Here is an 18,351-nt window from a genome sequence, read left to right on the forward strand (position 1 = left end):
AAAAAAAAAAAAAAAATTAGCCAGGTGTGGTGGCATGCGCCTATAATCCCAGCTACTTGGGAGGCTGAGAAAGGAGAATCGCTTGAACCCAGGAGCCAGAGGTTGCAGTGAGCCAAGATTGGTGCACTCCAGCCTGGGCAACAGAGGGAGACTCCATCTCAAAAAAAAAAAAAAAAGAATGTGGAATAAATAAATGCTGTCTTCCCCACTGGCAAAATGGTGTTTCTGTGGTCCTACCCCTCCAGCTAACTATGGACTAGAGTACACAATCAACAATGCACTCTAGGAACAAATTTGCTTAAGGAACCATTGTAGCCCAGCCAAAAACCAAAAAACAAAATCCCACAAGAAGGAGGGATTCAAGCCAGGGCTTGTTGAAAGTATAAAACTATTCAGGGCAAATGGAGCTGCAGCAGTGGCAAGCTATCTCTTGTTCATACCCCTGAAAAGACAGGAATTAGGAAAATTATCCAAGACCGGGGAGGATGGAAAATCTGTGGAACAAATGAAATCTTAAAAACCTTTGTAAAAACCCCTCTGAATCAGGCCTTTCCAAAGCATTATGGTACCCCATGGCATGAGGTAAAAATGTTTAAAATTCAAGCTGCCAAAGGGTTAGAGGGACGGGGGCTGAAAGTGGCGCATGCAACACACAGGGTTACCATAGTATTACAACTGCCTTCAGATTATTTAAGTGATTATTAATTAAGGCTAACTGGGCACGATTAAAGTATACTGAATTATGTTCAAAAAGGAGAAGCAAATTCCTCTTTAATTTCAATTCAACACCCTCCCATCTGTGGGTAGAAAAAGAACACTATAAATCTTTTTGAACTGGTGAATCATATGTTTATTTACATTTTTACAGAGTTAGTGGTATATGTATATATGAATGTGTATGCTTCCTGAAATAGAAAACTATATCCTTTGAATATATAAGAAGAGAAGAATTGGGGGGAAAAAAAGTTTCTAGCATAGTTCATCAAAATAGATGACTCTATAAAAGATATTTTGGGGAGAAAAAAGATTGGAGAAATCCTGTAAAAGTTTAAATGTAAGCTATGTTTTACAACTGCTTTCCAACAAGGAGATTTCTTGCTTAATGATAAACAAACATATTTAGAAATATTTCTCACATGACTTTATCACATTTTTGCTTTGTTTAGGCTATGAATCTGCTTTTGTAAGACAACATGTATAAAGCTTTTCCTCCAGATACAGAATTTAAGTTTCTTTGTAGTCCTTTGAGTTTACCAAAGTGAGCACGAAGTTTTACTTTCTTTGAACAAAGTATTCCTAACAGGGTATACTGATCTTATTTAAGATGTACTCACATTGTATGCGTCAATGATCAACTGAATTACATTGCTAGAATTTGAAGATAATGTTCCTACTGCTGACTTGGGGATCAAGTTTTTCAGTTCCTGCAATTAAAAGATAAAACATGTAAAATACAACTACTATTCATTTAACCAATTAGCATCTACTGAGCAAATTTTATCTTTAAAGGTCAGTTCTCATATGTTTCCTAAACAACTTTAGGGGTGAAACCTAGAAACCAGTTTTATGATATGTGATTAAAAATTAATATAAACCATTTTTGTAAAATCCAGTTTGCCTATCTGGTGGCATCTTCCCACATTTCAATTCAAACATGATTTGTCTTTAACAACTCAACAAAAAATACTTAGAATTTTGTTGTTTTTTTTTTTTTTGAGACGGAGTTTCGCTGTTGTTACCCAGACTGGAGTACAATGGCTCGATCTCGGCTCACCGCAACCTCTGCCTTCTGGATTCAAGCAATTCTCCTGCCTTGGCCTCCCGAGTAGCTGGGACTACAGGCGCGCACCAGCATGCCCAGCTAATTTTTGTATTTTTAGTAGAGACGGGGTTTCACCTTGTTGACCAGAATGGTCTCGATCTCTTGACCTCGTGATCCACCTGCCTCGGCTTCCCAAAGTGCTGGGATTACAGGTGTGAGCCACCGCACCCGGCCAGAATTTTGTTATTTTTATCTCACACATTTACCTTGTAAACAGGCTGAAACTCTTCAGTAACTGCGAAAATCGTCTGAATATTATTTTCACTGAGTTTCTGGACAAGGTGAGCAATAGAAGGATAATCCTAAGAAATCAAGTAATACAATTTAGTATGTAAATACACCCTTATAACCTATTCCAATTTTCAATCTAGTCATACATGCAAGATTATATGTAACTCAATTACAAGACTGCTTTGTATAACTACATTGCATAAGTAATCTATATATAGCTAGACTACATCTAGCTGCATATATATAACTAGTATATATATATAAATGATTTTAAGACTGCTTTTAAATAACAGTACCAAATGTAAATAACTGCTGAAGTGAGTAGTGCGTATACGTGAATTGTTAATTCTCTTCTCTGTACTTTCATATATGAACAAAAATTTCCATATTCAAAAATTTTTAAATAGTAAAATTATCTATGTATATTAAATATAAGGACAATGAGATTAAAGAATAATTAAATATTCTGTTATCTACAACTTAAGAAAAGACCAAGATTCACCATTTGGATTTCTTTTAGAACTTGAATGATTTGCCAATATTTATTTTCAATAAAGGCCGAGTGACTGCTTTTAAAAATCATCTATGAGTATGAGACTAGATAAACTATTCAGAAATAGCACTGACTCTGCTTTTTACTTAGAAATAGTACTGCTGTGGAGGGGAGTTGAGGCAAGGAGTGAAAGTGGCATCTAGGCATCCCTTTCCCACCCCAGTGAGGCCCCTGTCTGAGCAGAAGGAAGCAAATACAAAGCCGCATCTTCACAAACAGCAATGTTAGCTTTACCGAGCTTTCTTTTTTTTTTTTAATTGCACTTTAAGTTCTGGGGTACATGTGCAGATCTTGCAGAATTGTTGCATAGATGCACACATGCCATGGTGGTTTGCTGCATCCATCACCCCGTCACCTACATCAGGTATTTCTCCCAATGTTATCCCTCCCCAACCTCCCGCCCCCGACTGTCCCTCCCCTAACTCCCCACCCCGCAACAGACTCCAGTGTGTGATGTTCCCCTCCCTGTGTCCTAGTGTTCTCATTGTTTAACACCCCCCTATGAGTAAGAACATGCAGTGTTTGGTTTTCTGTTCCAGTGTCAGCTTGCTGAGAATGATGGTTTCCAGATTCATCCATGTCCCTACAAAGAACATAAACTCATCCTTTTTTATGGCTGCATAGTATTCCATGGTATATATGTGCCACATTTTCTTTGTCTAGTCTATCACTGATGGGTATTTGGGTTGGTTCCAGGTCTTTGCTACTATAAACAGTGCCACAATGAACACATGTGTGCATGTATCTTTATTATAATAGAATGATTTATAATCCTTTGGGTATTTTACCCAGTAATGGGATTGCTGGGTCAAATGGAATTTCTATTTCTAGATCCTTGAGGAATCGCCACACTGTCTTCCACAATGGTTGAACTAATTTATACTCCCACCAAGTGTAAAAGTGTTCCTATTTCTCCATATCTTCTGCAGCATCTATGGTCTCAAGATTTTTTAATCAGGACCTCTGCTTAGCAAAATAGCAAAAACCTCAAACCCTGAGAAACCCCAAGCCAGTCACCACAAACTCTGAGTATTAAACATTAAAATCCAACAGAAACACATCTGCTGTGTAAGGAACTAAGCACTTACATAATAATGGCTCATTGTGTACATATTGTTTTCCAGGTGACATTGTCCATCATTTGGTAAAACAATGCCACCAAGTTTCCCATCTCCAGCAAAGTGAAACCCAGCATCTGTGGAAAACACCAGCAGCCGGGTAACATTCCTCCAGCCAATCAGTGACTTGAAAAGAAAAAGATTTTAATTCTAAAACACTATTCACAGTAATTCAACAAAAATCCTTTAATTTTCATACAGGCCCCCATTGTATTTTTAACCTAATTCTGTATTTTCTTGGTGTCTTCTCTTTACACAATACTAATTATCTTGCTGAGAAATGCACAAAGCCCACTGAATGAAGCTCTTCCATCCCATGTACAACTATATCTTGCCTGGCCATCCGTATCTCTCAGTTCTTTTTAAAAGCTGTTTTGTTGTTGTTGTGCTTATCATCAAATCTCGAGGAGCTAGCATGTCAGCACACTGCTTGGCATGCAGTAAGCACTTGAGCATTTGCTGAATAAATGAATGTGTCTCAGCCTATCCTTACCTTACCCCACTTCTGCTGTCTTGTCCCCATCCACCTATCTCTGCTATGCCTTCTTTAACAGCCCACCATATGAGGCTTCCCTTTTTAATAACAGAAATAATTATCTTGTTTAATGATAATTTCCCCCATTCTAACTCCTCAAATCAGTACTGTTTAACTGCTCATTTACTTTATTCTTGACCTTTTCCAATAAAGAATTTAAAGTAACAGTAAAATCCTCTTTTCACTATGGCAATTTTATAATTATAGTAATTTAGTTTCTTTAGTTAATTTACTTAATATATCTGTTTATACCTTCATAAGACTGTAAAGTCCTTTAAGGTGGGAATCACATTTATTAACACTGGCAATTTTCCAAAAGTGGAATGTCTGTCTCTTTTGCATCTAGAGACATGGACCAGCATGACCAATACAGAAAAACAGCCACACAACAACAAAAAAAAAAAGAAAAAGAAAAACAGCCACAACCAAGGGTGCTACGGCTTGTTTGATTCCACAGATTAAGGCCTAGCTGGAGGCAGCCCAGAGAAAGCTCTGGAAACAAGCTGCTAACAGGTTCACAAATCAATGACTAGTAAGAAAAGAGCTGTAAGGCCAGGCACTACCTGAAATGCTACTTGCTTCCGCTTTAACACAGGGACTAACCTTAAATTGCAACCACTCCAGTTAAAAGTCAAAAGTAACAACAATATAGGAATCGGTATTACCTGAATACTCATTGGTACTTTATGGAAATTGCTGCATTTTAACTTCACAAGAGCCCTATGAAGTAAACACTATTATCATCCCTTCTTAAAGAGAAGAAAACAACTCTAGAGAGGCTAAGTAAATTGCCCAGCATCAATGGCAATAGAAATATTATTATCCACATTCCTTCACTTATTATTTTGAGTATCAATTAGCACCTTGGCAAAAACTGACTGAAAAGTAACCATTTAAGAGGCCTCTAAAATCAAAGAAGGTTATCTAAAGAATGGGGCACTGGACGGAACAAAAATGAGACAACAGTAGGTATTCAGGACAAACTTGACCTGTTTTCTAGTTTCAGCCTCAGCCACATCATTAAAGTGTCATCTCAAAGTATGCAGCTGCTACATGGATCATAAAATGCCAATTACTAGTCCAATAGGGATGGGCTTGCTACTGAAGATCTTACAATTAAAATTACAAGTACTATATCACTTCTCAAAATACATCTATGCATATAGCTTACAAACAAGGGCTTAAAAAATTCTTTCTCTTTGAATTACTAAGACACAATAGAAAGATGTATCTTTCAAAGACAGTGAGAAGAAAACTGACCAAAGAAAAATGATACAAGACACTCTCCCTTTGAGCATTTCCAAGGTTCCTGGTGATGCCTCAGATAACAACATCAATTCCATCTCTGGTACAAAGCCAGAAAGTTAGGACACCTGGGCTTTTCTAAAATCCAGACCACCAGCTACAGTACAGTGAGGTTGTCCCACTGTTTCAAAAGGTTAGCATTCTGGCTTTTAAAAACCTACATGAGGCCAGGGGTGGTGGCTCATGCTTGTAATGCCAGCACTTTGGGAGGCTGAGGTGGGCAGATCACATGGTCAAGAGATCAAGACCATGCTGGCCAACATTGTGAAACCCCTTCTCTACTAAAAATACAAAAATTAGCTGGGCATGATGGAGCACACCTGTATTCCCAGCTACTTGGGAGGCTGAGGCAGGAGAACTGCTTGAACCCGCAAGGTAGAGATTGCGGTAAGCCAAGACTGCACCACTGCACTTCAACCTGGCGACAGAACAAGACTCTGTCTCCCAAAAAAAAAAAAAAAAAAAAAGCCTACATGAATAAACTAACTGCCTGGTTTGCATAAGGATTAAATATGCTTTTACAAAGCACTTGTATAGAGGTAATTTATGGGATTACTTAAATTACTGCCCTAAGATAATCAAATGTATAAAAATTAAGGTCAATTTTTCTATTAACATAGTAAAATCAAACTTAAAATTCACATACATCATAAAACAATATCCCCTCATAGGAAATGAATGCACTTACTCCACAAACTGCAACTTGCATGATGGCATCAAAACCACCTTCTGGAGAATCCAAATTACCAGATATGCGCTGTTTTCCTACAAGTTCATTAAATACTTCTCCTTTATTAGTAAGACTAAGCACATTTTTGTAGCTAAATGGGCTGGTGCAGTTCTGTTCACTTGTGCAAGGATTCCTGAGCTTAGCTGGTGTTGTGCTAATGTAAGGCATCACAGTCTTTTCCACAAATGAGCCAAATCCTGTAAAGAAAAAAATGGTCATGGATGGATGGATGGATGGATGATGGATGGAAAGAGATTTGCATTTTTTTTTTTTTTGAGACGGAGTTTTGCTCTTGTTACCCAGGCTGGAGTGCAATGGCGCGATCTCGGCTCACGGTAACCTCCACCTCCTGGGTTCAGGCAATTCCCCCGCCTCAGCCTCCTGAGTAGCTGAGATTACAGGCACGTGCCACCATGTCCAGCTAACTTTTTGTATTTTTAGTAGAGACGGGGTTTCACCGAGTTGACCAGGATGGTCTCTATCTCTTGACCTCGTGATCCACCCGCCTCAGCCTCCCAAAGTGCTGGGATTACAGGCTTGAGCCACCGCGCCCGGCCGAGAGTTGCATTTTTAAAGAAATTAATCTGCATGTAAGTGACTATGGACTGAATGTCTGTGTTATCCCAAAATTCCTACATTGAAAACCTAATTCCCAACATGATGGTATTAGAAAGTGGGTCCCCTGAGAGGTGATTAGATCATGAGGGCAGAACCCTCATGAATGGGATTAGTGACTGATACAGTTTGGGTACTTGTCCCTGCCCAAGTCTCATGTTGAAATGTGATCCCCAATGTTGAAGGTGTGGCCTGGGGAGCAGTATCTGGGTCATAGGGGCAGATCCCTCATGGCTTGGTGCTGTTCTGACCATAGTGAGTGAGTTCTCACGAGATCTGGTGTTTAAAATTGTATGGCACCTCCCCCTACCTCTTGCTCCTGCTCCCACCAGGTGAGAAACCTGCTCCCTACTTTGCCCTCTGCCATGATTGGAAGTTTTCTGAGCTTGCTGATGCTAGTGCCATGTTTCCTGTAGAGCCTGCAGGACAGTAAGCCAATTAAATCTCTTTTCTTTATTAACCTACCCAGTCTCAGATATTTCTTTATAGTAATGTTAAGAATAGACTACCACAGTGACCTTATCAAAGAAGCCCCAGAGAGCTGCTGTCCCCCTGCTGCTATGTGAGTACATGGCAAGAAGGTATCATCTATGGACCCAGAAGAGGACCCTCACCAGATGCTGAATCTGCCTTGATCTTGGACTTCTCACCCCCAGAGCTGTGAGAAATAAATTTCTGTTTTTCATATGCCACTCAGTTTACAATATTTTTTACAGCTGTGCAAATGGACTAAGACCTAAGTCAACCTTTATATTTTGCCTCCCTACTTTAAAAATAACTCACATTCATTTTCTAGGCACAGCAGCCATCAATAATGGCATGTTCAACAAATGAAGAAATGAATATTCTAGAATCCTGGCCATTTTAAAAAAGACTAATTTGGTAGGAGCTTCCTATTACCATGGTCCTTGAATTATGCTTACTGAATAAAAGAATATTTTAAGCAAGTGCTATTTTTGTTTCCACTAAAATAGAGCTAATTTTTGAAAGGCAGCTATAGGCCTCGTGACTGTCAAATCTTTCTACTATTCTGTAGGTAAACCTCTGCAGGAACAGGAGTGGAGAGAAGGAGGCAAAAACAAGGTTAAGCTGAGGATGCATGAAATGGGAAAAATAAACTTTGGAAAGCAGATCGTCATCACATGAAAAATCCAGGTCTAAGTAAGGTGACAGCAGGCTATACAGGCAGGTGCAGTCACACTAATTAGTAATTAGATAAAATCTGGGTACTCAACACATGTTTATAAAGTAAGTCATAAGGCCCAGGCGTGGTGGCTCACACCTGTAATCCTAGTACTCTGGGAGGCTGAGGCAGGTGGATTACCTGAGGCCAGGAGTTCAAGACCAGCCAGACCAACATGGTGAAACCCCATCTCTACGAAAAATACAAAAAATTAGCTGGACATGGTGGCAGATGCCTGTAATCCCAGATACTTGGGAGGCTGCAACAGGATAATCACTTCAGGAGGTAAAGGTTGCAGTGAGTCGAGATTGTGCCATTGCACTCCAGCCTGGCCAACAAGAGTGAAATTCCATCTCAAAATAAAATAAGCCATAAGATAAATGAACAAGTTCCTGTGAAAACAAGCATGCAAGTCATTATCTACGAGGTAAAATCTGTCAAGCAGTAGCACCCAGTGACAGAGGAACAAGGTGGCAAGAAGGATTACTAAACATGTGACTATAATATCAGTTTCCACTCAGAAAAGGCTAAAAACTGGCATGTTTATCTCACAAGTATATTGTGAGGGACAAATGAAGAAAATATAAAACCACCTTTGAGAATTGCCAAGACTTCATAAACAAAAATGATCAATTCCCAACATTCCTACCAATTCTGAAGTCAGAAGTAATCCTCCTCATTTCGTTCATCAGATCTGTTCCAAGACTTTTTACATTCTCTAAATCATCTTTCATTGAGTAAGACAGGTCCATAAGGTAGTAGAGGTCAATAGGATAGTCTTCAGCTCTCTTGAATTTTAACGTAAATGTCTGTGGCTCCCCTAAATAGACAAGAGATTAGAAAATGAAACTTGCCTGCTGGCAATCAAATGCAAATGAGAAAAACCAAATAAATGTGATTTACATGGCAAACACAATAAAACATGTCCTAATTTTTATAAAAACCTGGGAATTCTGTAAGTAACTCAATGGGTATGAACTCAATTTCATTAAACAAATACTTAAAACACCAGGACTTCAGGATGCAAAAATAAAGAAGACATCCCCAATCCACAGCAGAGAAGACAGATAAAAAGTCGGTTTATAAGAGAAGAAAACAAATAGAACACCATAAATTAGTCTGGAGAGGGCAAAGCAGAACACAAATAGGGTACAACTGACTTCCTAGACACTGAGGTTGTGAACGCTGTTCTGTGTGTAATGGGATGATGCTCTCTGCAAGTGAATAACATGATCCGATTTTCACTTTAGAAAACTTGGCAGGAAGTTTAAAAATAAATCACTGAGGCAAAGAGACTAATCTACAAAAGAAATCCAGAAAGAGATGATGAAGGAGACGAGAGAGATACAAGAGATGTTAATGTAATCTACTTAGAAAATACAGGAGAAAGAAGGTTTGGATGAAAATGTAATTAAAAGTTTAACTTGTAATTTTCTCTATATAGATTTCTAATACGCAGTTGGAGAAATGGGTTTGGAGCTCAAAAAAAGTCCGTGTTGCTACAGCATACAATTGGTTTTAAAGCCATGAGAGGAAAACTGACATTCAGGTGGACTACAAAAACTGAGAAAGAAGAAAGACACAAGAAGGGGCCTGGAAAGCAATGATGGGACACAAGGAAAAATACAAGGAGTGTATCACTGATCAAGGGGAGAGCACTTCAAAAAGTAAAAAGTGACACTTGGTACAGAAGGGTTTTTTTAAAAAAAAAGCCCTGACAAGGGTCTCCTGGGTCTGCAGGCTGAAGGTGATGGTGGAGCAGGATGAGGAGGTGAGGCCTGACCTGGCTGAGGAGGGACCAGGAGGGAAGTCAGGGGACAGGGCCACTCACCATTCTTCTGACAAGAAAGGCTGGAAATCAGAAAAGAGATGAAGAGGCCTTTTTTTTTTTTAATTCATTTTTAGATGTGAGACTGACAGACATAATTACAAAAACCTTAACAGCTTAATACTAAACAAATACAAAGAAAAAGAATAGGTTAAAATGTTCATTTTATAATATATTATGTAATTAGACCAGAGGATGAACACTTTCATTTTTAAAACTCACTAAATCTAAATAATTTCTGAATCTTTAATAAAATTTACTTTGAACATTAGGCAACGTTTAATATTACTCCAAGTATATGTGTCTCACAATTGTTGTATCTGCATAAAGTTTTTTAAAATTTAACCAAGTCCATATTTTTGAGTGCCAGTCCACATGTAAAAACGAGCCTTCAACAGAAACTGGTCAGAGCTTGCATAAAGCTGGTGTCAAATGCCTCAAGCAGACACAGAGGTTATTCATAGCATTGGGCTTCCATACCTGATCTTAATCGCAAAACCAACTGCTGTGGTTGGATCTGAGTAATATCCTCTGGCTTGAGCTTCTCTGCTGTTCCTTTGCTACGATTGGTTACATTTTTATTTTTCTTTATATCTTTGGAGCCTCTGGGATTTTCTATGTCATCTGGAGGGCAACCTTTCTTTTTTAAGGCTTCTAAGTCATCACATCGTGCAGAAGTAGGCATTCCTTCTTGTAAAAATGTCTAAATGACATATAAAACAAAGGTATAAATAAGAAGTATAATGGCCAAACCTTTTTACATAATGATTGCAAATAAGCAATTAAGCTGCAAAACATTAAATCACATCTAATGTACCTCAATTCTGTCTTTGAAACAAAATGCTCACTTCATCCAAACTATAAGAAGTATTCTTGTTTAAAAACAATCATTTCCAAGAAAGTAATACCTTTCCCAGAACTGACCCAAGTGTACATATTAAATGCTCTATCTTGTAATTCAGAGTATCTAATCAAAAGCAATTTCTTCAGTGAAATCACTAATTGAGCATGGTTAATAGCTACTAATAAGATATACATATACCCCAAGTATCAGACCAATTCTCCAATATTTCCTTTAGAAAAATCCTTACAAAGCCTCTCGTATTACATGGCACTCTCGCTCCCCATCACAATATGCCAAACAACCCAATGTTTAGGGAAAACAGATTAGCTTTAAAAAAACTCAATTACGGCATTTTTAAAAAGAAGAAAATGAAATTTAGCACAAATTAAGTATTCCCACAGGTTTGAAAAACTTCAAGTATTAGCTATTATTGTAAATAATTTTTTTTTAATTTCAAAAGCAAAATAGTAAGTAATTATATGACAAGAATAAAGGTCCTAATGGCAGACAAATTGCAAAAAAGAAAAATAAGAATCGTAATGGCACATGAATGGCTATTTGTAGTAGTAAAATTTCTAGTAATGACAAATATTTTATATGTGCTATCCTCAAACCACCTAGGCAGAAATAAAATTTTAATCAGATAACTGAAAAGTACTTTAGTGAATACAAAAACAGTGCTGTTAAAAATCTACATAAAGACTTTGAATAATGGTGTTTCATGAAATGTGAAAATGGAAGAAAACAGTGACATTACACATGGCATTTATATATTAAATATCAATTTAATGGTCCTGTAGAAAATAACAGTAAGTGAAGATATTTCAATTAAAAAATACGCAACAGTTTTTATACAGGATTTTTTAAGAGAAACATCACACTAATGAGAGTATTTATGTAATCAACAACTGGAAGGGAATACCAAGAATCAGATAATTCAAAGTTGCACACTTTAATTTATTAAATCTAAACTACTACCTACCAAAACACAAGATCCTGGTGAATTACACATTTCTAAATACTAACCAATCCAGGAAACTTTACGTTCATGACACCCAAATAAAATTTCACTGAATATATTCAGAAAGCCTTAATTTTAAGAATTATGCTCCAAACCTTGAAGGCTAAGATAACCCTCAACAACAGATAAAACTACAGTCCCCATACAATGGATGCTGTTAACAATAGCAGCTACCACTTATTAAGTGAAACTGCTTTAGGTTCATCAATTCTAATTGTTGTCCCAATAGATAAAGATACTATCATCCTCATTTTTCAGATATGAAAACCAAGACCTTCAGTTACATAAGCCTTGCCTGAGAGAAACTCACAACACTCCTTATTTCCTCCACTGTTGCCAATGTAATCCCAGCATACCACTTTTAGAAAGTGCCATTAGAAAAATTCTGAAAAAACAAAACCTCTCGTTTTTTCTTTCATATGGTCAAACCATATGACTTATCTGACACTTGACCACTTAGGTATACAAAAACAGTCACTTGAAATTTGGGCCCAAATGCCTACATGGAAACACAATCAATAACCCCAAGGAGTCAAGACCTTCTGATATTAGTTATCCATCCTGTGATAAATTATACAACCTCAAAATGACTTTTCCTTCCCTCCTGTTCTGACTTACTCATTCATTAATTCATCGACTCATTGAATATTAGTGGGCTTTGTGGAAGGCACCAAATTAGGAAAAATATAGAGATGACAAAAGTGAGTAAAATCCAAACCCTCATTAACCTCAAAGAACTTATATTGGGATACAAATCAATTCTAGTAGTTTAACTCAAATATAATTAGGAAGGTTAATTTATACCTCCCCATAAAAAAGGGGAAATCTAAAACAGTCAAACTAAATAACTAGGATTTCTTTGAAAGTTCTCCAGTAAAAATATAGTATGTGCCACAAAGATAAGCTACGTATACATGTATTTTATAACTGTTTAGCAGCCACACACACACAAAAAGAGGAAATTAATTTAAACACTTATAACATGTTATAACATTACATTTTTAAACACACAAAAATTATCATTTCACCATTTTTTAATACTAAGTCTTTGAAATCTTGTATATCTCCGAAACTTAGAGCAATTCTCATTTACTAAAGTCCTCGATAGCCACCTGTGCCTAGCAGCTACTGTGTTGAACTACATAGCGCCAAACCGTCACATTATTCAATAAGTATTGATTTACATAAAAATTAATCTGTACTTCCCAAGGATACAGCACTGAGCCACACTAAATGACCAGGGAACAAATGGAAAGGACTTGAGGAACACCTTACTTACTGAATTTGTGCACCACCCACAATTTGGTCCTGCTTGTATACATTCTCCACATGATTTGGCATTTGCTTTTAAACATCTATTTTCATCTGTCAGAAAGAAGAAAGAACAGAATATTTTACTTGAAATGTCAGAGAAAAAAATAGTGAAAAATCAGGATCACAATGACGATGCAATATATGTAAATGTCAAATATGAATACTATGACCTAGATAGCATCTAAACTAGACCTTCCCCAAAGAGAGCAGAATTTTTAAATTTAATTTTTAATTTTTGTGGGTAAATAGGTATACACATGTATAGGGTAGATGAGATATAAAACAGGCATACAATGCATAACAGTCATTTAATAATAGATGGTGTATTCATCCCCTCAGGCCTTCATCCTTTGTGTTACAAAGAATCCACTTAATATTCTTAGCTCTTTTTAAATATACAGCTAAATTATTATTGACTATAGTCACCCTGTTGTGCTACCAAATACTAGGTCATATTATTCTTTCTATTTTTTTGCACCCATTAACACTCCCGACTTCCTCCTCACCCTCTCACTACCTTTCCCAGCCTCTGGTAACCATCCTTTTACTATCTCCACGAGTTCAATTGTTTTAATTTTTAGTTCCCACAAATACGTGAGAACAATGCAAAATTTGACATCATGATTTTGGATCACCTTGGCACTGAAAGCCGTAGAGAGACATAGTTATCTTCCCTGTCTTCTGTATCAAACACTAAATCATTTTTTTCAAAGGCATAATTCAGAATTTATCATTCTCGATTGTCATAAGTGTCATGAGTTTTTTAAAAACTGGGTAAAGTTCTTGTCATTTAACTCATTTTACCACAAGAATCTTAAGGGCTTTCCCTTCATTTTCAGTAGGCTAAATAAATGGAAAGTCCATATTCATCTAATCCATAATCCCATTATTTCTCGGGCTCTATGTTCAAAGTATGTTTTATGTTTCTTTGCATCAACCTAAGGAAGAGTATGCCTTCCACATGGTAAGCACTGCTACAGACTGTCTCTAACCTATCTTTTCTGATTACAAACCCAGCATAAGCTTCTTATAGAAAATCTGAAAAACACATAAGAGCATAAACAAACTAAAACTTACTAAGAACTAACGAATAAACTAAATCTGTTTAATAAAAGAAAACTGTTGCTAACATTTTTGCTAACATTTCTTTCCAGTCTTTTTCCTATGCAGATAAATAGCAAGGAAGCAAGCATATATGTATTAGCAGATGTATTATTTACATGAAACTGAAGACACACTTAATATATACAGTTACATAGTTTAATATACTGTTTTTTACACCTTATCCTAAGTGTTTTATTCTTGTCATTACAAATTATATTTTTAAATCTAGCTTTTAATGATTATGTAATATTTTAATATATGAGTGTACCCTATTTAATGCTGGACAAATTTAGATTGTCTCCAAATGTATGTGTCCACAGGTCACACATGCTTGCTCACATACACACATACTGTACTACATGCACATACACACACTGATGACCATTCTTACATATAAACCTTAGTACATATCTGATTATTTCCTTATAACAAATTCCAAAAGAATAACTACTAAGTTGAAGAGTATATTAACATTTCTAGAATTCTCAATACACACTAATTTCTATCCAAAAGTAACATACAATTGACCCTCTGTATCTGTGTTTCCAAATCAGTGGATTCAAGCAACAACAGATCAAAAATGTTTGGGGGAGAAAAAAAGGGTTAGTACTGAACATATACAGGCTTTTCTTCTTGTCATTATTCCCTAAATAATATAGTGTAAGAACTATTTACACTACATTGACATTGTATTAGGTACTATACGTAATCTAGAGAAGATTTCAAGTACATAGGACGGTATGTGTGGGTTATATCAAATATCATGTGTATGTATGTATGTATGTATTTATTTACTTACTTATTTACTTATTTATTTACTTCTTTACTTACTTACTTACTTATTTATTTAGAGATGGTGTTTCACTCGTTACCTAGGCTGGAGTGTAATGGCGTGATCTCGGCTCACCGCAACCTCAGCCTCCTGGGTTCAGGCAATTCTCCTGCCTCAGCCTCCTGAGTAGCTGGGATTACAGGCGCGCACCACCATGCCCAGCTAATTTTTGTATTTTTATTAGAGATGGGGTTTCACCTTGTTGACCAGGATAGTCTCGATCTCTTGACGTCGTGATCCACTGGCCTCAGCCTCCCAAAGTGCTGGGATTTTAGGCGTGAGCTACTGCGCCCGGCCTAAATATCATGCCATTTTATATTAGGGACTTGAGCATTTGTGGATTCTGGTATCTGAAGAAGGTTCTGGAACCAATTTCCCATGGATACCATAGGGCAACAATACTAATATAAGCTCCCACAAAATGGCAGTGTACAAATACCATTTTACCACACTCCCAACAAAATAAAGTGCTTTAATATTAAAAAAAATTGTTGCTGATTTAACAAGTAAGTGTAAATTAGAATATCAATTCAGTGGTCAAGCCTATCAATTTCAGGTCTCACAACTAACCATTGCTTTTATAATTTCTGTTATATCTTTTGCAAAGTTTTGCTATGTTTCTCAGTTTTTATTGGATTTCTACACACATTAATGAAGTTGAACCTCTGTTTAGTTTCTCATTTTGTTTATGATGTTCTGCCACATAATTTTTTTGTTCTTTTTGATTTTATGTAATTTAAATTTATCAATACTTTCTTTTATGGTCTCTTGCTTCATTTTTACTAGTTGTAGTAAGTCCTTCCAATCTTGGTATCAAACTGCTCTATGCAGTGTACTTTTACATGATTTGAAGGACAGAACTGAGTATCCATTATTCCAGATATGAAAGCACATCTTTACAGAAGGGTTAAATATCTTTTCAGCTTTATTTTCACTGCACTCCTATTAAAGAGTGAGAATGTCTTCTAGAAAGTCAACTGTTCTGTTTTTACTTTTTAGATAATAATGGGCAGCTCATAATCTTCCATTCTACACATTTGCTTTATTTGCTTCTAAATGTACTACATGCCTTTGCCTTCTTTCTGTTCACTTACTCACTCTCACGTTCTCAAAAGATCTTCATGCAGTGTGTTCAATCCCTACCATTTTAGTACTTTTCCAGTCAACCTGCCTCCCGTCATCCTGGGTGGCAGGGGTGAGGGGAGCCTGACCATGAAGGATCCTGCCCTTTCTCTGAGTGAGATGGGGCCACTGCAGGGCCTCCAGAAGGAGCAATATGATATGACTTAGGTTCTCACATGAACCTAACTGGTCAAAGAATGACACAAGATAAAGAAATAAAAAGACAACTAAGAAAACTTTTTGTTTTTACCTGTTTGGCCAAACACACAGCAAACTGAACTGATCAGTCCAATCCAGAAAATGAGTTGTAAATTCATCTGAAATATAAAATATGCCTTATATTAATAATAATGAAAATGAGAAAATGCATTGAATAGAAAGTATTCCCCCATACCTTCTGTTGTTGCTCTTACAAATATGATGTCTCTCAAACCATTTCACTCTAGTCCCTTTCCACAAACCCTTGCCCATCTCCCCCCACAGCTGGTTCCCTCATCTCGCACCTACACTGCAAAAATAACTTCCGCACCAGAGCCTCAGAACCCATTTGTGCCTTTCTCTAAAGCAAACCAAATATATTTTAACATTGACAGTGTTTAAAAAAAAAAAAAATGAGTGTTAGATATTCCTCAACACCATAAAAGCTACTAAAATTTCAGCCCATTGAATCTCTATCTCCATGATCTCCTGTGGCTCCCAGGGGCCCAAATCAGCATATCCAGATGTCTCTGTTACCTCAATGCTGAACATTAGTTTTCAAAAACCTGATCAAGTCATCCCCCTGCTAACAATGCTTCATCAGTTTTTATTTCTCCTCAGGCTAAGACCAACATCCTGCATAAGGCCCCAAATAGATTTTTGAACTTGATCTCCTATTACCTCTCTTTTTTAAGAAAATCAACTTCTGCCAGGAGCAATGGCTCATATCAGTACTCCGAGAACTGTGGGATGCTGAGGGAGGCGAATCACTTGAGGTCAAGAGTTTGAGACCAGTCTGGCCAACATGGTGAAACCCCAGCTCTATTAAAAATACAAAAATTAGCAGGGCATGGTGGTGTGTGCCTGTAGTTCCAGCTATTCAGGAGACTGAGGTAGGAAAATCACAAGAATCCAGGAGGCAGAGGTTGCAGTGAGCCGAGATCATGCCACTGCACTCCAGCCTGGGTAACAGAGCTAGATTCCGGCAGGCGGAACGGAAAGGGAAAAAGGGAAAAAGGGAAAAAGGGAAAAAGGGAAAAAGGGAAAAAGGGAAAAAGGGAAAAAGGGGAAAGGGAAAGGGAAAGGGAAAGGGAAAGGGAAAGGGAAAGGGAAAAGGGAAAAGGGAAAAGGGAAAGGGAAAGGGAAAGGGAAAGGGGAAGGGGAAGGGGAAGGGAAAAGGAAAGGAAAAGGAAAAGGAAAGGAAAAGGAAATGGAAAGGGAAAGGGAAAGGGAAAGGGAAAGGAAAGGAAAGGAAAGGAAAAAGGAAAGGAAAGGAAAAGGAAAAGGGAAAGGGAAAGGAAAGGAAAGGAAAAAGGAAAGGAAAAAGGGAAAGGAAAGGGAAAAGGAAAGGAAAGGAAAAAGGGAAAGGAAAGGGAAAAGGAAAGGAAAAGGAAATGGAAAGGAAAGGAAAGGAAAGAAGGAGAGAAAAGAAAAGAAAGAAAAGAAAGGAAAATCAACTTCTGTGCATGGAATTAGTAAAATATTCACTTTAATTTCCTAGAGTGTCCAGAATCCCACCCTCCCACCAAAAAAGGGGGGGGGGGCATAAGACAAAACTGGAAAAGTCTTGTCTTCTAGAACCTCTAACAAAAAAATTAGTTAATATTCTACATATTAATTATAACCATCCCAATCTCCTACTATTACGTATATACGTAAGTATTTTCCCTGAATCAAAGCTTTCACACTGATATGAATCTATATCTTTGATTTGGTCAAAGATGGCTATGGCCACTGGTTGCTGACCTGATCCCTTAACTACTTACTGCTCTTGGACTAGCAGCCAGTCTAATAATTACATATAAATATCTGTCCCTTCACAAGTCAAAACAGAAAGTTTTTTAACCCAACAAACCGGTAGCAGATGGCTGCAAGAAACCAACTGGTAGTTCTGTGAACTGGTACAATTTTTTGGTAAATAATCTGACAATTTACATCAAAAACCATTAAAAAAAAATTCTATCCTCTATCCATCCAGGTACTGGGATACCCTAAG

At 37.2% G+C, this 18,351-nt stretch overlaps 1 protein-coding gene across 4 annotated transcripts in view; it reads right to left on the reverse strand.

Moving 5' to 3' along the window:
- ITGB1 (integrin subunit beta 1) overlaps positions 1-18,351 on the reverse strand; it is a 49,757-nt gene that overhangs the window by 14,355 nt on the left and 17,051 nt on the right. For 2 of the 4 annotated variants that reach the window (XM_078329849.1, XM_035307140.3), the window contains exons 1-9: positions 17,037-17,177; positions 16,408-16,474; positions 13,065-13,150; positions 10,401-10,623; positions 8,742-8,912; positions 6,253-6,491; positions 3,695-3,850; positions 2,029-2,124; positions 1,335-1,424 (exon numbers count right to left, since the gene is read on the reverse strand). In XM_078329849.1, the coding sequence (XP_078185975.1) occupies positions 1,335-1,424; positions 2,029-2,124; positions 3,695-3,850; positions 6,253-6,491; positions 8,742-8,912; positions 10,401-10,623; positions 13,065-13,150; positions 16,408-16,474 (1,128 nt within the window). In that variant the 5' untranslated portion in view covers positions 17,037-17,177. Of the gene's footprint in view, positions 1-1,334; positions 1,425-2,028; positions 2,125-3,694; positions 3,851-6,252; positions 6,492-8,741; positions 8,913-10,400; positions 10,624-13,064; positions 13,151-16,407; positions 16,475-17,036; positions 17,178-18,351 lie in introns of those variants that run through there. The other 2 variants (XM_017974180.4, XM_017974179.4) reach the window with 1 other exon arrangement.

This window comes from Callithrix jacchus, chromosome 7 (genome assembly GCF_049354715.1).
Source record: "Callithrix jacchus isolate 240 chromosome 7, calJac240_pri, whole genome shotgun sequence".
Classification (NCBI taxonomy): domain Eukaryota; kingdom Metazoa; phylum Chordata; class Mammalia; order Primates; family Cebidae; genus Callithrix; species Callithrix jacchus.